General features: G+C 48.8%; 2 protein-coding genes across 2 annotated transcripts in view; one reads left to right on the forward strand and one right to left on the reverse strand.

Moving 5' to 3' along the window:
• Positions 1-613: 613 nt before the first annotated feature.
• On the forward strand, positions 614-12,024 carry LOC143817616 (uncharacterized). Its single transcript, XM_077299106.1, has 5 exons — positions 614-662; positions 829-985; positions 1,105-1,243; positions 11,083-11,137; positions 11,972-12,024. The coding sequence occupies exons 1-5, from the start codon at positions 614-616 to the stop codon at positions 12,022-12,024; spliced, it is 453 nt and encodes a 150-aa protein (XP_077155221.1).
• Positions 11,014-20,154, reverse strand: part of RIOX2 (ribosomal oxygenase 2) — a 106,451-nt gene continuing 97,310 nt past the window's right edge. Inside the window, exon 10 of the mRNA XM_077294113.1 lies at positions 11,014-12,661. Within this exon, the coding sequence (XP_077150228.1) occupies positions 12,497-12,661 (165 nt within the window). The 3' untranslated portion in view covers positions 11,014-12,496. The remainder of the gene's footprint in view (positions 12,662-20,154) is intronic.

Below are 20,154 nucleotides of genomic sequence, written 5' to 3' on the forward strand. Positions count from 1 at the left end.
TTTCCATTTTCTGTCTCTACATGTCCTAATTTCTCGCATTTTTTTCTTTCTGCATGCATCAGAATGTCATCTTCTTCTGTGGAGGAGCAACGTCCTGGGCCTGCACAAGCCGAACATGTCAGTGAAGTGAGTACTCAACTCCTCAGATTGGTAAGTATTCACTGTCACATCTACACATGTGACAATTTTTTTCCCCTTTTTTTAGAGCACTTCTTCCACTGAGGCAGAGGCTGAGCAGGAGCAGCGGGTTCACGGTCGGGTGGCAAGGCGGCAACGTGTACGTATACGTGGCTGACTGTTTATTGTATCCTCACTTTACTATTCTTGAATGTTCATTTCTTTACTTTCCTCTTTTCTTCTTGACTCCTCTGTTTTCCTTGACTTTCAATATTCCTGCCAGTTTTCTGTCTCTGTTTTCTTTCTTTTCCTTATGTTAATGTCTCCTACATTAATGTCTTTATTTATTTTTTAGGTTCCAGAACGGGATGAAGACCTCATTGAAAATGACCTCCTAATCTCCCTTGTCCATGAGCGAGTCCCGTTGAGGGACACCCGGGTTCTGTAGCACTCAGACGTGACAATCCAGCGGCTATGGAATGAGGTGGCCAAAGCGATGTGGGATGGCTGGGACAACGCCCCGTCTCGGGTCCGAAATGCATTTTGTAAGTATTGCAATGCAGTGTGCTGCAGCAGTGACCTTGGCCGTGATCACACAACTGTGTGTGATGAGAGAAACTCTTGAACTCTTGAGAGTTTCTCTCATCACACACAGTTGTGTGATCACAGTCAAAAGTACATTGTCTAACTATTATTTATATTTTTCAACAGTGCTCAAAGTCAAAACACGTTGGCGTTCGATGAAGGATCGCTTCAACAAGGACCTTCGTCAAGAGAGCCAGCTTCCTAGTAGTTCTGGAGCAAGGATCCGCAAATACAAGTATCACCGCATCCTTGCGTTTTTTAGACCGGTCCTTGCCCAGAGAATGTAAGTATTGTTTGTGGTGTAATGGATTGTCTAATCTGTATTTTTCTATTCCACAGGAGTTGGCGCTTTACTATTGTAAATGTTTGGTAGTAATGTGTTTTTTTCTTCTTTTTTCACAGCACATGGAACAGCACTCTTGACCCCGGTTCTGGAGCGATCCTTCATCAAACAGCCACGGACCCGTCCCAGCCTTCCAGCAGAGCTGCAGCAAGTGGGCCTGCCACACAGACTGGAGACCAGGAAGCTGGTCCATTCTGTGTTCCTCTGTCCCAGCCCTCTGCCTCTTTTTTTTTTGGCTCTTCACGGCAGAGGGCCTCGGACAGGTCACTCATGCCCGAGTTTTTGCACTTGAGCTCGGTCTTTCATGATGGACTCAAGGCGATGGGTGACCGACTGGATAGTGCCATAAACAATATGAATACACGTATCCAGGAGGTCACCAAAAGCCTTGGCGAAGTGAAAGCCGACCTCCAGAGGCCATCACATTATTTTTTCAATCAAATTGAACGGCATGTCGGAACGCCTTACTCCTGATCTCCAGCTTAGTGTCATGCAGGCCTGCAATGCTGCTTACGTGCAGGCTATGCAGCAGTCGGTATTTTCAGCAGACAGTGGCGGCATATCCACCTGTGCCAACACTGTCACGCTTGACCTCAATACCGAGCTTTGCTGCATACCACTGCACGGCCACCTCCATTCCAAGCACTGCCAGACACCACTACAGCACTACCACCATGCCGAGTGCTGTTGGACAGCCCACCGCCACCACCACCACGACAACTGCTGCTCCTGCTTGGACCTCCTCCACTGCCTCCACCATGCAGCAGCAGGACCCTGGCATGGCCTTTTGCACCACAACCATGCAACAGCAGCAGGACCCTGGCATGGCCTTCCGCACCACAACCATGCAACAGCAGCAGGACCCTGGCATGGCATTCCGCACCACAACCATGCAACAGCAGCAGGACCCAGGCATGGCCTTCCGCACCACAAACATGCAACAGCAGCAGGACCCTGGCATGGCCTTCCCCACCACCATGCAGCAGGACCCAGGCATGGGCTTCCAACCTCCAACCGCAACCATGCAGCAGCGGCACACGGACCCTGCCAGGTCGGCCACTATGACCAGGCCGCAAGAAATGAGCCCACCGAGGCTCCCCAGACCGCAGCGCCGATCCCAAAAATGGAAAAACAGCGGACTATCTCAATTCTTCCCCCCTCACCTCCCAATGTGTCTGTAATGTCAGGTTTGTCTCACCCTTCCAGTGTGTCTCAGCCCTCTCATGCGTCAAGCCCCATCCCCGAACTCCCAGATCCCACTACGTTGATTGCCCCTTCTCCTGCCACCCCTGCGTTGTCCACACTTAGCCAGGCCTCACAGCTACACACCCCCCAGTTCCATCACTCTACCCCAAGCAGGCGCAGTTAATTTTTTTTTTTGGTTTATAAATATTAATGTTTTTTGCCCCCAATAATGTTTGCTTATTTGTGTATTTCGCCGCCGGCAACACACTGTGCGCCTAATAAAACACTGCACCGCACACTATATTTTTTTGCCAAATCATAGCTCCAGTAGTTATGAAGTACAAGACTGCAGCTTTGTGTGTTCGGTATAGAGCTATGAGGTGGCAAAAAATAAATATAACTTGTATTTTCTCCATAATCTCTTAAGTCTGATTAATCTGTGTCGCAGACTGAAAAGAAATGGCGGTAATACAAAACCGAACTATACTCAACAGGTCATGTGTCATAAATAGTGAGTTCATGATGCACAAAACTCTGCGTCATGAACTCAATATATATGACACCTGACCTGTTGAGTAGAGAACTGCCTTGTATAACCTCCATTTTTTCTTCAGTGTACGTAATCTATTTCACACAAACCGAAGAGACGATGTAGGTCATACAAGGCATATCTATACTCACCTGGACAGGTGTCAGAAATAGTGAATTCATAAGGCTGTTATTTGTGCATCATGAATTCATTATTTATGACACCTGACTTGAGTGTAGATCTGCTTTGTATTATACCTCCATCGTATCTTCAGTCTGCGTCCAATAGATACTGCAGAACAGAATCAGGACGTAATGACGTCAACTACCTTTCCACTAACAACATACCGGTAAGTGGTTTTTAGAGGAAATATATAGGAGACTCGGTCAAGATATCAAAACACGAATTTTATTAACAAAAAATATTATTAACATTTAAAACATAACTGGTACAGGCCCAATCCCAACAGGAAATTTTACACAATATTGTCTTGCCATGCCACACATCCAATATCTGAATCAAAATAGGCAGCAAATTGGTTCCACATGTGGCCAACTTCAGCAGTTGACCGCAGTGGGTGATGCTGGTAATCTGGCAATGGGTTTGCAACTTGTTCATCCAGTTCAATGTTGGGTCGCTCCTTAGCCATTATGTAATTGTGGAGAACCACACAGGCTTTGACCACCTCATCGACTGTCTCCATTTTTAGATTAATGGCTGTCGCAAGAATGCGCCATTTTGAGACTAGAATGCCAAAGGTACACTCTACTGTTCTTCGGGCCCTGGTCAGTCTGTAGTTATAAATCCTTTTAGTGTGGTTCAAGTCCCGACTGGAATATGGCTTCAGTAAGTTTTCACACATCTGAAAGGCCTCATCCCCAACCATAACAAATGGCATCGGTGGGCCTTGAGTGTTGGGGAGAGGTCGTGGCAGTGGACAATTAAAATTTCTTCCATACACACGTCGGCCCATATCAGAGTTCTTAAAAGTCTGTGAGTCATTGCCACGGCCAAAAGCTCCAATGTCCAAGGCGATGAAGCGACAGTCCGCATCTGCTATTGCCATGAGCACAATTGAAAAATATTTTTTGTAGTTGAAGTACTCCAGTTCTGGCGGGTTTGATAATGCGTATGTGCTTTCCATCCACCGCTCCAAAACAGTTGGGGAAATCACACGCACTCCAGAATTTTTCTGCAATTTCAATCCACATGTCCTCCGTGGGTAGGGGTATAAACTCATCCCGGAGAACATTCCACAAAGCCCGGCAGGTGTCCGCAACTATTCCAGACAGGGTGGAAATTCCAAGCCGGTACTGAAAGTGGAGGGATGATAAGCTCTCTCCAGTTGCCAGAAATCTGAAATAAATATAAAAAAATAAAATTGCAATCAATTCCATTTATGGTGGTGTTTAGCTAAAGTCATAAAGGAAAATACAAATAATACATTGCAGACCAATAATAATTATGACTGGCATTTGTTTAGAATTAGTACGTCCCTTAATGTAACCAGGAGACGTTCCTCTGCTGGAATCGCTCTACAGAGCTGGGTGTCCTGTCTCCGGATGGCTCCTTGGACACGACCAAGCAATTCCCGGAAAGAGTCTTGAGACATCCTGGTATATTGTGTGAATTTGTCCGGCTTGGCATTAAGCTCACCATATAGCGTGTGATAGGTTCCACGGCTCTCACGTAGTTCAATAATGGGGTGTCTCCAAAAACGCCATGTCCTTGTCTGTCGTTCTCTATTTCTTTGTTGCTCCCAAGCAAACGCACAGGCAAGAAACAGCTTGATGCTTAAATCCAGGTTGAAATAAAAGCCCTCCATGCGAAGATCCATCATGACACATGAAACAGTAGCAAACGGTGAAGATTTCAGCAGTGCAAGGGTCTATATATAGATATCCCATAATACACACCCACTGTAGTCCCATTGGCGGTGTCTGGTTATCTAGATTTTGTTCCTGTTAAATTTTTCACCATGCGTACAGAAAACCCAAACGCATGCAAAAGCGTGAAAAAGCAGCGTTTTTTTAAACGCATGCAGTAACGTATGCATCTAAAAAACGCTGCGTTTGTACGCGTTTCAATGAGGTTTTTCCTGCATTTGCGGTTGCGGATTAAATGCTGCGGATTCTAACGCAAATGTGAAACTAGCCTAACACGGTACCAAGATATATATCTTTCCTGTATTAACCATAGACGCACTAGACTAAGGCCACGCACAAACACGGAGTTTTTGGTTAGTATTTTACCTCATTATTTGTAAGCCAAAACTAGGAGTGTGTGATAAATACAGAAGTGGTGGCGTGTTGCTTTTATAGTTTTTCTCTGATTGTTCCACTCCTGGTTTTGGCTACAGATACTGAGGTAAAATACTGACCAAATACTGAATGTGTGAACGTGGCTTTAGGCCTCATTCAGAAGTCTGATTTTCACATACCATTGCTATCCGTGTTTTCCATGCACCTGTGATAGTCTATGGGGCTATTCACATGACCGTGAAGACATGTTTGGTTTTGATCCGAGGGCTGGAACAAAGTTAGCAATGCAAGTCAAACATTTTTTTTTTCATTTTTCCACATACGACAAAAATGGATGACACTCAGACCCTACTCTGATCAGAATCTGATCAAAATAATTGGTTTGTTTTTCTCCTATGTGAGAAAATCAGACGTCTGAATGAGCCCTTAGTGGTGCAGGCTTCTGTTATCAGGAAACATTTATTTAGGTTTTTAAATGGCGATGACCATGGTCTGATAATGACAAGTTGGGACCAGTACACTTACCGAAAAAACCTGTAATCCAGTCTTCTACCTGGGACTGATACATACATACATACATAAATACATTTCCCAGACAGAACTATGGGAATTTTCTTTTTATCCTTCAGGGCAAGCGGCGAGAATAAGAAATACTGCGCCTAACAGGCCGAATACACTCCGATCTACACTTCCATACTTAGTATTTGAGAATCCCAGCCCATCCTAATGGACATGCCCTTTATAGACCTCGATCATGCCGATACATCTGGTTATTACCCCACAGTTGGCTGGGTTTCTGGTACCATAAGTATAAATGCTAAAATATGGCCATATTATGGCTGTCTAAATAAAATAGTACCATCTAATTGGAGACGTGGGTCACTATAAAGGGCTCAAGACGTGGCATTTGTGTGTGAGGATCAAACCTAATGCAGCAGTCAAAGGGTTATATTTGTAGGCATTTATTCTTGGCTCCGAGCTGGAAAGTCACGCTCTCTTCCAACTACAACATCAATAATGTGTCATTTTTAAAGATTTCTGAAAACTGCTTGGATCTAAAGGGGTAAGGCTTCTCCTTGTGGAGAGTGACAAGCCGGGCCTGGCATGTCAGAGTGAGGAGACTTATATGCCATACATGCTCCTCCGGAAAATTAAATATGCATATGAGAACTACTTGGAAAGTTGAATATATAGCAAGTTATAGGGGTTGTTGTCTCAAGACAGACATCGGGAAAAATTGTTCAGAGCATATAAAGTTTAGAATGAAATGACAGTGATCTATCACCAGTATATACACTAAGGGCTCTGTAAATAACAGGACTGCTGGAAGAGCAGTAATGTGAGGCATGCAGTCCGTCCTCCAGTAAGGGCCATGATGTCATTTATTTAGTTACGGTCTTCCAGAGCTCTTAACAGTTCCTGGAAAATGTGATGAATTGATTTAGGATATGCCAAGTGAATGGAGCTGAAAACTGCCCTGGAATCCATGACATAAGAAGAGGAAGGAAGGGGCTCGCTGGCACGCTCCTCTGTGCATGCACAACATCTTCAGCTTGGAAAATTGGCCAAAGTGCAAGTACTACGTCCTCGGAGCAGTTCAATGTTACGTTACTACAGGAGGCCATCTTATTTCATGTAACAGACTACTACCTATCATTAGAACAAAAAAATCAGACTGATGAAGTTGGTTCACTCATCCGTTTAGTACAGGAGTAAAGTCCAATTCATTAATCATACGCATTAAGAAACAGTCATTTTCTGCTGACAGACTGTTCAAACCAGACACAGCATGCAGAGCCGCGTTGGCATGGTTAAACAGGTCAGTGCACCTTCCCGCCTACATGTTTCCCATGTGTGTTCATCCTCCTCTGCCTCCTGTAAGTAAAGATGAGCGAATATGTTCGGAAAACGATTGCTGAATGTGCCATATTCCTGCCAAATTTGTACCTTATTCATGCAGAATTTATATTTGATGATCGTTTCCGAACATATTCGCTCATCTGTACTCCCATTGGGTTCGGCTATGTTTGGCGAATATTGCAAATACGACGATCATAATCCTAACTGCATTTACAGGAAAACCTTTACAATCCTTAGCAGAACATGTGATTTTTTTTTTTTTGCAACATTTTACTTAAAAAAATAAAAAAAATAAAAAAAAAGGTAAAGAAAAAATAAAGAGCATTTTTTTTTATGTTCTCCAAAATTGATAACCCATGTGCACCACTTTGAAGAATTTGGCCCTCCAAAAGAAAAGGAAATGATTAGAGATGGCTGAGGAGTCTTAGCACCCGGCCGTCCACTAACCAAAACTTCTGGCATTTCTCGGACACGAAAAGTTTGTGTAATTACACTTTATGACTTTATTACATTTATTCAGATAAAAGTAGAACCTGAGAATGGTACAGCGATATATACACACACACAAAATTCTAGTTTTGGAAAAATGACGGTGTTACAAAATTGCAATGTATGGTTCATAGTAACACATCACCCAAACTTACATGGAAACCCTACAGCACAAAACCTTAAAAATGAGCCCTTACATTTATCATGGCACAATGCTTCCATAATGATGGATCTGTTCTCATAACTGTACAAATATACGTATAGAGATACACGGCACAATGGCGCTGCACCAATCGAACGTCCGCACCACCCTCTTATAGAGCGGTTTAGTTTCGGAAAAAGATGATGGTCAGAGCTGTATATATAGTATATGAGCAATGGGCGCTGAAGCCTCCTTGGTCAAAACTCCACATTGTCAGACTGTACCTCTCCCCACGTCTGCAAAATTTAAAGAGGTGTCTGCATCTTAGACATATATAACGTATCAGCGGTGTTTGCAATGGATGTCTGCCAGCTGCGGGCTACACTTTTGGAACTGACCTATGATGCAAGGCTGAGGAGTCGGTGTCCGCTTTGTTGGGGGTCGGTATAAAATGGAGCGACTTCGACTCCTAAAATATATATTCAATGGGTACAGTAGTACAATGCAGGATCTGCTGTAAATGTTTTCATTAGAATTTGGGAAAGTTCTGCAATATCCTATAAATGTCTGTTCTGTTCCTGATATAAGGGTCTGGGCTTTTAGTGGAGATGAATCCATGCTGCACTTTATGCACATGCTCAGTAGTGACCAGTGCTGTGGGGTCGTAGTTGATATGAATCTGTACTGCACTTTATGCACATGCTCAGTAGTGACCAGTGCTGTGGGGTCAGAGTTGAGATGAATCCATGCTGCACTTTATGCACATGCTCAGTAGTGACCAGTGCTGTGGGGTCGTAGTTGAGATGAATCTGTGCTGCACTTTATGTACATGCTCAGTAGTGACCAGTGCTGTGGGGTCGGAGTTGAGATGAATCCATGCTGCACTTTATGCACATGCTCAGTAGTGACCAGTGCTGTGGGGTCGTAGTTGAGATGAATCTGTGCTGCACTTTATGTACATGCTCAGTAGTGACCAGTGCTGTGGGGTCGTAGTTGAGATGAATCTGTGCTGCACTTTATGTACATGCTCAGTAGTGACCAGTGCTGTGGGGTCGGAGTTTGGGACATAGAAGAGTCGGAGGTTTGGCTTACCGACTCCACAGCCCTGCATGATGATAGTGTTTTGCCACCACTGCCCCTCATTGTATCCGCTCGGGGTTACAAACAGCAGTAGGTAGTAGAACATATGTCCCAGATAATGAATACCCTTTTTTTTTTTTTTGCAAAATGTACTTTTTTTTAAATTGATTTGCCAATGTCTGCTTTTCTTCATTAACCCCACATGGACACAACCAACTTTCATTTACACTTATTTTTTTCCCTCCCAGTCTCTGAAGAAACATCATTTTTTTATTTTTCCTTCCACTCAGCCACACGAAGGACTGTTTCTTGCAAGATGAGTTGCAGTTCCGAATGATTCCATTTATTTTACCATATAATCTACTACTAAAAAAAAAAGGAAAAATAAATTCCGGTGATGTGAGTTTTCAGGGGAAAAACACAACAACAAAAAAACAGCAACTCTGCAATAGTTTTTGAGCTTTAATAAGAATTGAAGCGCGGTATCAATTCTTTTCAGTATTATCGTTTACTTTTGTGTCAGCCTTGGCCCCTGGCTGTCTGATTCCAGCTGCTAAGGACAGTATTCATACAAGGGAGCGCTGGTGTTTTTCATTTTACAAGTTTTTGAGCTTTGTTTTTATGACGTTCATTGTGCTGCAAAAATGACCTAGCAATATGATTCTTCGGACCACAATTTTGGGTATAGCAAACTTCCATAGTTTTTGGGGTTATTTTTATATTTTGATAGATCGGACTTTTTCGGACACAGGAATACCAAATATGTTTCTTTTAATTTGTGTGGGGGGGTTTTTCTACATTTTTATTGGTTTCATTATTTCTAATGGGGGACAAAAAGGGGGCAACTTGAATTTTAATATACACTGCTCAAAAAAATAAAGGGAACACTAAAATCCCCCATCCTAGATATCACTGAATGAAATATTCCAGTTGTAAATCTTTATTCATTACATAGTGGAATGTGTTGAGAACAATAAAACCTAAAAATGATCAATGTAAATCACAACTAATATCCCACGGAGGTCTGGAGTTGGAATGATGCTCAAAATCAAAGTGGAAAATGAAACAAAGTGCTGACACACTCCAGCCACATGAGGTCTGGCATTGTCCTGCATTAGGAAGAACCCAGGGCCAACCGCACCAGCATATGGTCTCACAAGGGTCTGAGGATCTCATCTCGGTACCTAATGGCAGTCAGGCTACCTCTGGCGAGCACATGGAGGGCTGTGCGGCCCTCCAAAGAAATGCCACCCCACACCATTACTGACCCACTGCCAAACCGGTCATACTGAAGGATGTTGCAGGCAGTAGATCGCTCTCCACGGCATCTCCAGACTCTGTCACATGTGCGCAGTGTGAACCTGCTTTCATCTGTGAAGATCACAGGGCGCCAGTGGCGAATTTGCCAATCCTGGTGTTCTGTGGCAAATACCAAGCGTCCTGCACGGTGTTGGGCTGTGAGCACAACCACCATCTGTGGACGTCGGGCACTCAGACCATCCTCATGGAGTTGGTTTCTAACCGCATGTGCAGACACATGCACATTTGTGGCCTGCTGGAGGTCATTTTGCTTCTCCTGTTCCTCAATGCACAAAGGCTGAGGTAGCGGTCCTGCTGCTGGGTTGTTGCCCTCCTACAGCCCCCTCCACATCTCCTGGTGTACTGGCCTATCTCCTGGTACCGCCACCAGCCTCTGGACACTACGCTGACAGACACAGCAAACCTTCTTGCCACAGCTCGCATTGATGTGCCATCCTGGATGAGCTGCACTACATGAGCCACTTGTGTGGGTTATAGAGTCCGTCTCATGCTACCACGAGTGTGAAAGCATAACCAACATTCAAATGTGACCAAAACATCAGCCAGAAAGCATTGGTACTGAGAGGTGGTCTGTCGTCCCCACCTGCAGAACCACTCCTTTGAGTGTGTCTTGATAATTGCCAATAATTTCATCTGCTGTCTATTCCATTTGCACAACAGCATGTGAAACTGATTGTCAAACAGTGTTGTTTCCTAAGTGGACAGTTTGATTTCACAGAAGTTTGATTTACTTGGAGCTATATTCTGTTGTTGTTTAAGTGTTCCCTTTATTTTTTTGAGAAGTGTATATTTTTTTTACTGCATTTTTTAGTTGCTTTAGGGGACTTGAACCCTCGTTTGATCACTTGTGGTATATACAGCAATACTGTAGTGATGCAATATATAGTAAAAATCATGGTCTCCTAGGAACGGCAGCTACAAGTTGACCTTCACAGGAGAATCGTAGCAGCAGGCACAAGAATGCTGTGGCAAGTCATCAGCATGTCGATCATCTGCCATAATGATTCTAGTTCAACACCTGAGCCCTTATAGAAGATAGCAACCCAAGATATGATGTCATAATACGCATTTGGTCAGGAAGGGGTTACATTTTTTTTTTTTTAATTAACAGAAATCGCGCAATTTTCACACTGGCGTTCCTTGTTTAAACTCATTCTTTCTGTACTTTCAGGAAGAACTTGCAGCTAGTTTCCATGTTCTCATTAGAGGCAGGATTACAGTGACAGGTAACACTTCTATATACAGCTGGTAACACAGGTTCCACCAAACACAATAGCTGAAGTTACAGATGACCTCCTCCATCTCCCTGAACAATGATCTCTGCACACGCTCATTAGATGCATCAATACAAGACATAATAATCTCTGACCCTACTGATAATGTACAGGTCTATTTCCCGAAAGAAAAGCAAGTTAGTGTCTTAAAGTCCCAGTGACCGGTGTGAAAATTGCACCATTTCTAATTATATTTTTAATATTGACTGTGATCTCGTAAAAAAATAAAAGGTACTCATTTTGCCTTTCTACCCAGTTAACTCTTCTCTTTTCCATTAGGTCTATGTCATCACGTGATTAAAAACTGACTCGCTGAATGCTTCTAAGCTATGTATGAGTCAGGAGTCACTTAAAAAGTCCTTGGCAGGATGGAGGAGGGAGCAGCTGGGTCAGGACCTGAAGAGGGGAATGATAAATGCAGGGACAAGAGACTTCCTGTTCTATATATAGCAGAGAAAAAAGAAGAATTAAGTGGGTGTAAAGGTAAAATGAGCAATTGTAAGTACATAGTGCTATATAATATATAATTAACTAATGAGGGAAAAAAAAATAAACAAATCTGTTCCTGCATTGGAAAAAGTGGAATCTTTGCATGATTGTATTGTGAAGGGCTCACTATAAATCATATATATGCCACATACTACAGATCCCTACAACCTCCATGTATAGAGCTGTAATCGGGAATCCATAGATAACTATGGGATTCTTCTGGATCTCCAGATTCCTCTGATATTGCACCGTTTTTGTTCAGCATTCTTTATAAATTGAATGCTCTGTTTCCTACAGGTTGTTTTTCCGACATGCCATGTGCACGAGATCTAACCCTTGTGCATACTTGAGATGAAAATATTGCTTAATCATTAATTTGTGACTGTACGGACTCCACATTCCGGTAATAACAATTAGTCCTACTGCAATGATGCCAAAAGTCACTCATTAGAATTACATATCCGAGCCAAGAATAAAAATCATATTTGCATCCACTCAGCGGAGACAGTGAAAGCCCATGTAATTCCCATAGTGGCAGTGATAGCTTTGTACTCCCAGAACCTGCATGGCCTCCATTGCTCAGGGGTCAGTACAGGACACTTTGGTGGAAAGGCACGATATTGTCACGAGTGATCAGTTCCAGATTTCCTTCATCACTGAGTCAGTAGAAAGAAGCTAGTAGACATTTCCTATCTATTTTTGGTTGTAGCATGATTTTAGCACCCTTTGTGGGGCCGCAGCAGCTGTAAACAGGTGTTACTTGGAGACGACACTCATCTCCTCTGGTAGGATCGCCGCTGTGGTGATGGAGAGGCTCGGTTCTTAAGCTGGGAAGGTCTCCAATAAACCCTCAGACCACAGCGAGATTGCCAGGTTTTCCTTGTCACAGTCGTTCTCGAGAGGTAGATCCTTGACACACACAGGCTTCTCCTCCCAAAGAGCTTTCAGAGCGTCCATGTAAGAAAGTGGGAAACGTAAACCCCTCGCCTGCAAGACAGAAGACATGATTACAAAATGCCCCAGTGACACCATAGGTGGTAAAGATCATTTCTAGTGCGTGTTTTGCAGCATTTTAATAGCAAATTCTCATTTTGATCCCATCTCTCACCTGAACGTGCGCGATTCTTACCATATACACCTTACACAGCTATTCCTCCCACACACATGCATGCACTACTCAGCTGAGCATGCATGTTGTCTTATTAGGGAAAGGGTAGAACGCTACCACCACCGTCAGTGTTTTTTAGTGCCCATGACAGTAAATGGATCAGGTATGTAAAATTTCAACAGGACCAGTCCTTCACCCACAACACCCTTCGAAATCTGCCTTTTGGGGAGAGTTGGAAATGTAAGAGTTCAAGGATCGATATGGAACCAGATTATAGACCTGAACAGAAGCCAATAAACCCTAAAAGAAATGCGAGATATCCTGTAAGAGGCATTTACAGATTAGCGGATGTGATGGGAGTACTGAAAAGATAAAACGCAGCGACCTACTGCCATTACTACAGGTGAAACCACAGCGCCACCAGCTGGACCATGCGAGTACAACACCACTTCCTCCAGTCACACGGATCACGCAAAACCAGTTTTTCTTAAAAGACAGAAGAGAAAGCCAAACCCATAAAACACCAATATTTCCCCCACAAGAGTAAGATTTTTCTTACTTCTACCTGCACTTAGGGAATTGTGCAAACATATATTAGCTGCCTACCATAAAACACTATGGACAGGGGGAAGAATGTGTTATTTCTGCTGACGGCTTCTAAACTCACATGTCAAAATCAACTGTGTACAAGTAGAAATACAACGATCCATAATAAAATGGTGGTGCGTCTTATAATTTGCTTTTATGGTAGCTTACCTGGTGGGGCGGCAGAGCGGAGTTCACAGGCGGCAAGATTGCTGCTGAAGGAATCTGGAGGCGGCAGGTGATGCTGCGGGCCCCAGGTTGGTAGGAGGTGGTGTTCGGAGGAGATAGGAGTGGGGTGATGCTGCGGGCCCCAGGCTGGTAGGAGGTGGTGTTCGGAGGAGATAGGAGTGGGGTGATGCTGCGGGCCCCAGGCTGGTAGGAGGTGGTGTTCGGCGGAGATAGGAGAAGGGTGATGCTGCGGGCCCCAGGCTGGTAGGAGGTGGTGTTCAGCGGAGATAGGAGTGGGGTGATGCTGCAGGCCCCAGGTTGGTAAAAGGTGGTGTTCGACAGGGAAAGGAGTGGGGTGATGCTGCGGGCCCCAGGCTGGTAGGAGGTGGTGTTCGGCAGGGAAAGGAGTGGGGTGATGCTGCGGGCCCCAGGCTGGTAGGAGGTGGTGTTCGGCGGAGATAGGAGTGGGGTGATGCTGCGGGCCCCAGGCTGGTAGGAGGTGGTGTTCGGCAGGGAAAGGAGTGGGGTGATGCTGCGGGCCCCAGGCTGGTAGGAGGTGGTGTTCGGCGGAGATAGGAGTGGGGTGATGCTGCGGGCCCCAGGTTGGTAGGAGGTGGTGTTAGGTGGAGATAGGAGTGGGGTGACGCTGCGGGCCCCAGGCTGGTAGGAGGTGGTGTTCGGCGGAGATAGGAGTGGGGTGATGCTGCGGGCCCCAGGCTGGTAGAAGGTGGTGTTCGGCAGAGAAAGGAGTAGGGTGATGCTGCGGGCCCCAGGTTGGTAGGAGGTGGTGTTCGGCAGAGGTAGGAGTGGGGTGATGCTGCGGGCCCCAGGCTGGTAGGAGGTGGTGTTCGGCGGAGATAGGAGTGGGGTGACGCTGCGGGCCCCACGCTGGTAGGAGGTGGTGTTCGGCGGAGATAGGAGAAGGGTGATGCTGCGGGCCCCAGGCTGGTAGGAGGTGGTGTTCGGCAGAGATAGGAGTGGGGTGACGCTGCGGGCCCCAGGCTGGTAGGAGGTGGTGTTTGGCGGAGATAGGAGTGGGGTGATGCTGCGGGCCCCAGGCTGGTAGAAGGTGGTGTTCGGCGGAGAAAGGAGTGGGGTGATGCTGCGGGCCCCAGGTTGGTAGGAGGTGGTGTTTGGCGGAGATAGGAGTGGGGTGATGCTGCGGGCCCCAGGCTGGTAGAAGGTGGTGTTCGGCGGAGAAAGGAGTGGGGTGATGCTGCGGGCCCCAGGTTGGTAGGAGGTGGTGTTCGGCGGAGATAGGAGTGGGGTGATGCTGCGGGCCCCAGGTTGGTAGGAGGTGGTGTTCGGCGGAGATAGGAGTGGGGTGATGCTGCGGGCCCCAGGTTGGTAGGAGGTGGTGTTCGGCAGAGGTAGGAGTGGGGTGATGCTGCGGGCCCCAGGCTGGTAGGAGGTGGTGTTCGGCGGAGACCGGAGTGGGGTGATGCTGCGGGCCCCAGGCTGGTAGGAGGTGGTGTTAGGTGGAGATAGGAGTGGGGCGATGCGGCAGGCCCCAGGCTGGTAGGAGGTGGTGTTCGGCGGAGATAGGAGAAGGGTGATGCTGCGGGCCCCAGGTTGGTAGGAGGTGGTGTTCGGCGGAGATAGGAGAAGGGTGATGCTGCGGGCCCCAGGCTGGTAGGAGGTGGTGTTCGGCGGAGATAGGAGTGGGGTGATGCTGCGGGCCCCAGGCTGGTAGGAGGTGGTGTTCGGCGGAGACCGGAGTGGGGTGATGCTGCGGGCCCCAGGCTGGTAGGAGGTGGTGTTAGGTGGAGATAGGAGTGGGGCGATGCGGCAGGCCCCAGGCTGGTAGGAGGTGGTGTTCGGCAGAGATAGGAGAAGGGTGATGCTGCGGGCCCCAGGCTGGTAGGAGGTGGTGTTCGGCGGAGATAGGAGTGGGGTGATGCTGCAGGCCCCAGGTTGGTAAAAGGTGGTGTTCGGCAGGGAAAAGAGTGGGGTGATGCTGCGGGCCCCAGGCTGGTAGGAGGTGGTGTTCGGCAGGGAAAGGAGTGGGGTGATGCTGCGGGCCCCAGGCTGGTAGGAGGTGGTGTTCGGCGGAGATAGGAGAAGGGTGATGCTGCGGGCCCCAGGCTGGTAGGAGGTGGTGTTCGGCGGAGATAGGAGAAGGGTGATGCTGCGGGCCCCAGGCTGGTAGGAGGTGGTGTTCGGCGGAGATAGGAGTGGGGTGATGCTGCGGGCCCCAGGCTGGTAGGAGGTGGTGTTCGGCGGAGACCGGAGTGGGGTGATGCTGCGGGCCCCAGGCTGGTAGGAGGTGGTGTTAGGTGGAGATAGGAGTGGGGCGATGCGGCAGGCCCCAGGCTGGTAGGAGGTGGTGTTCGGCGGAGATAGGAGAAGGGTGATGCTGCGGGCCCCAGGCTGGTAGGAGGTGTTGTTCGGCGGAGATAGGAGTGGGGTGATGCTGCAGGCCCCAGGTTGGTAAAAGGTGGTGTTCGGCAGGGAAAGGAGTGGGGTGATGCTGCGGGCCCCAGGCTGGTAGGAGGTGGTGTTCGGCAGGGAAAGGAGTGGGGTGATGCTGCGGGCCCCAGGCTGGTAGGAGGTGGTGTTCGGCGGAGATAGGAGAAGGGTGATGCTGCGGGCCCCAGGCTGGTAGGAGGTGGTGTTCGGCGGAGATAGGAGAAGGGTGATGCTGCGGGCCCCAGGCTGGTAGGAGGTGGTGTTCGGCGGAGATAGGAGTGGGGTGATGCTGCGGGCCCCAGGCTGGTAGGAGGTGGTGTTCGGCGGAGACCGGAGTGGGGTGATGCTGCGGGCCCCAGGCTGGTAGGAGGTGGTGTTAGGTGGAGATAGGAGTGGGGCGATGCGGCAGGCCCCAGGCTGGTAGGAGGTGGTGTTCGGCGGAGATAGGAGAAGGGTGATGCTGCGGGCCCCAGGCTGGTAGGAGGTGTTGTTCGGCGGAGATAGGAGTGGGGTGATGCTGCAGGCCCCAGGTTGGTAAAAGGTGGTGTTCGGCAGGGAAAGGAGTGGGGTGATGCTGCGGGCCCCAGGCTGGTAGGAGGTGGTGTTCGGCAGGGAAAGGAGTGGGGTGATGCTGCGGGCCCCAGGCTGGTAGGAGGTGGTGTTCGGCGGAGATAGGAGTGGGGTGATGCTGCGGGCCCCAGGTTGGTAGGAGGTGGTGTTAGGTGGAGATAGGAGTGGGGTGACGCTGCGGGCCCCAGGCTGGTAGGAGGTGGTGTTCGGCGGAGATAGGAGTGGGGTGATGCTGCGGGCCCCAGGCTGGTAGAAGGTGGTGTTCGGCAGAGAAAGGAGTAGGGTGATGCTGCGGGCCCCAGGTTGGTAGGAGGTGGTGTTCGGCAGAGGTAGGAGTGGGGTGATGCTGCGGGCCCCAGGCTGGTAGGAGGTGGTGTTCGGCGGAGATAGGAGTGGGGTGACGCTGCGGGCCCCACGCTGGTAGGAGGTGGTGTTCGGCGGAGATAGGAGAAGGGTGATGCTGCGGGCCCCAGGCTGGTAGGAGGTGGTGTTCGGCAGAGATAGGAGTGGGGTGACGCTGCGGGCCCCAGGCTGGTAGGAGGTGGTGTTCGGCGGAGATAGGAGTGGGGTGATGCTGCGGGCCCCAGGCTGGTAGGAGGTGGTGTTTGGCGGAGATAGGAGTGGGGTGATGCTGCGGGCCCCAGGCTGGTAGGAGGTGGTGTTCGGCGGAGATAGGAGTGGGGTGATGCTGCGGGCCCCAGGCTGGTAGGAGGTGGTGTTCGGCGGAGATAGGAGTGGGGTGATGCTGCGGGCCCCAGGCTGGTAGGAGGTGGTGTTCGGCGGAGACCGGAGTGGGGTGATGCTGCGGGCCCCAGGCTGGTAGGAGGTGGTGTTAGGTGGAGATAGGAGTGGGGCGATGCGGCAGGCCCCAGGCTGGTAGGAGGTGGTGTTCGGCGGAGATAGGAGAAGGGTGATGCTGCGGGCCCCAGGCTGGTAGGAGGTGGTGTTCGGCGGAGATAGGAGAAGGGTGATGCTGCGGGCCCCAGGCTGGTAGGAGGTGGTGTTCGGCGGAGACCGGAGTGGGGTGATGCTGCGGGCCCCAGGCTGGTAGGAGGTGGTGTTAGGTGGAGATAGGAGTGGGGCGATGCGGCAGGCCCCAGGCTGGTAGGAGGTGGTGTTCGGCGGAGATAGGAGAAGGGTGATGCTGCGCGCCCCAGGCTGGTAGGAGGTGGTGTTCGGCGGAGATAGGAGAAGGGTGATGCTGCGGGCCCCAGGCTGGTAGGAGGTGGTGTTCGGCGGAGATAGGAGTGGGGTGATGCTGCGGGCCCCAGGCTGGTAGGAGGTGGTGTTCGGCGGAGACCGGAGTGGGGTGATGCTGCGGGCCCCAGGCTGGTAGGAGGTGGTGTTAGGTGGAGATAGGAGTGGGGCGATGCGGCAGGCCCCAGGCTGGTAGGAGGTGGTGTTCGGCGGAGATAGGAGAAGGGTGATGCTGCGGGCCCCAGGCTGGTAGGAGGTGGTGTTCGGTGGTGCGAGGGCTCCGCCAACATTTTGTGAAAGCCAGGAGCCCCTGCACATTCATTGCTTTTTAATGCAGTGGACTGCGGGAAAATGGCCGCCGAAGGTGGTGCATGCGCAAGTGAGATATCATGAGACAAGATCTCGACCCGAGATCTCAATCTGCACAGCGCTGTCTCCGGTAGCCATTTTCCGGTAGTCCACAGCATTGAAAAGCATGGAATGTGAGGGGACTCCGAGCTTCCACAAAATGTCGGTAAAGCCCCCACACGCTCTCCTACCAGCCTGGGACCTGCAGCATCGCCTCACTCCTGCCGCCACCAGAAGCTTCCTGTAGCAGCGATCCTGGGAACCCGCTCCACCGCAGCCAGTAAGCTACATTCGGATGGTAAGACGCAAGCTCATCCCCCCCACCACAAATTTGGGGGGAAAAAGGTGAGTCTTTTAAAAAAATATACATGCCGTATGTTTCAGATTATATCTCTATATCTATTTTTTTTTTTTTTTCATTTCCTTACCAGGCAATTTCATTTTTCCCATTGATACAGTCATATGATTGTTTGTTGGGGGAGAATTTGTAGTTTTGAATGACACCATTCATTTTAACATTTAATGTAGTAGAAAACGTGTATTTTTTTGTTTTTCATGGCATTCATGTGTGGTAAAAATGACCTGGTAACCTGACTCTTCAGGCCACTTCTTTATGTGGTATAAAGAAAATAAATAAAAATTCAGACATGTTAAAAAAAAAAAAAAGGTTTTGCGTCATCATTTTCTGAGCTGCTCCCTAATAAGAGATGGGCGGACATCTGGATGTTCGATTCACCTGAATGGGGGCTCCAACATCCGGTGCTCGCTGCGCCGTCATGTGCATGACTGTGCGGCAAACACCGCTTCTGATCGGTGGTAAAATCATCCCTGCCGGTCAGAGAGCAGCGGTTCCCACGTTGTCAGAAGACAGAGGGAGCAGTCAGCTGTGATCGGAGGTATAAAGTTTCCCTCCGATCACTGGTGTCAGCTGATGTGACTACTGCTCCCATCATCCGACACCTGCAGCTGCTAATAACAGTGAGAGCAGGAGCGACTGATGGGAGTATTCATTTGCCGGCTCCTGAACTGTAAATAAATTTTAAAAAAAGCGTGGGTTCCCCTGTATTTATTTTTGATAACCAGCCAGGCAAAACTCCAGGGGGGGGGGGGGAAATCGGCAGCGTTGGTGGAGCAGAGTCACAGGTTCAACGTTGCGGGCAACTATGGCAACATTTTGTGAAAGCCCGAATCCCCGCACTTCTATAATGTCGATACTGTGGCTTCCGGGAAAATGGCCGCCATAGGTAGCACATGCGCAGATTGAGATCTCGGCCATTTTCCCGCAGGCCACAGCATCGAGGCAATACAAGTGCGGGGCCTCTGGGCGTTCACAAAATATCACCAGAGCCCCCGCACACCACCAAACCTGCCGCATCAGGCTGGGATGAGAGCGTTATTATCGCCCTGCAGCGTTGGACCACTGGAAGAATCTGGCTATTAGGAGCAGTGCCTAGTAAAAGGCTGTGAAGGAACAGATGATTGGCCTCGTGGAGACCAAAACATCCAACACCGCGGAGACACCATCACGTGTTTCTCAACGCAGTGATCCAGGACACTGCCCCCATCCCTCATGGGAAATATGCAAATGCATGTAGCTGCGGAGACACCATCACGTGTTTCTCAACGCAAGCAGTGAATAGCCAGACCTTTCCCCGGGAAGGAACAACCACGGGAAGGGCAGCATCCAATAAAGGAAAACATCCAATACAGGAAAACCACCTATGCCAAGCATGGTATCCATCCACAGACAGCTGTTTCGGGGTGTTTGCCCCTCATCAGTGTGGAGTAGGAATCTGGCTATTAGGAGCAGTGCCTAGTAAAAGGCTGTAAAGGCACAGATGATTGGCCTCGGGGAGACCAAAACATCCAACACCGCGGAGACACCATCACGTGTTTCTCAACGCAGTGATCCAGAACACTGCCCGCATCCCTTATGGGAAATATGCAAACGCATTTTACAGCCTTTTACTAGGCACTGCTCCTAATAGCCAGATTCCTACTCCACACTGATGAGGGGCAAACACCCCGAAACAACTTTCTGTGGATGGATACCATGCTTGGCATAGGTGGTTTTCCTGTATTGGATGTTTTCCTT

Source organism: Ranitomeya variabilis, chromosome 3 (genome assembly GCF_051348905.1).
Source record: "Ranitomeya variabilis isolate aRanVar5 chromosome 3, aRanVar5.hap1, whole genome shotgun sequence".
In the NCBI taxonomy this organism is placed as follows: domain Eukaryota; kingdom Metazoa; phylum Chordata; class Amphibia; order Anura; family Dendrobatidae; genus Ranitomeya; species Ranitomeya variabilis.

Excerpts from the sequence above, each read along its gene's own strand:
- LOC143817616 (XM_077299106.1), top strand. The coding sequence starts at position 614 with ATGTGGGATGGCTGGGACAACGCCCCGTCTCGGGTCCGAAATGCATTT. Across the intron at positions 1,244-11,082 it reads AGGAAGCTGGTCCATTCTGT|GAAGAACTTGCAGCTAGTTT; the intron begins GTTCCTCTGTCC and ends CTGTACTTTCAG. Across the intron at positions 11,138-11,971 it reads AGGCAGGATTACAGTGACAG|GTTGTTTTTCCGACATGCCA; the intron begins GTAACACTTCTA and ends TGTTTCCTACAG.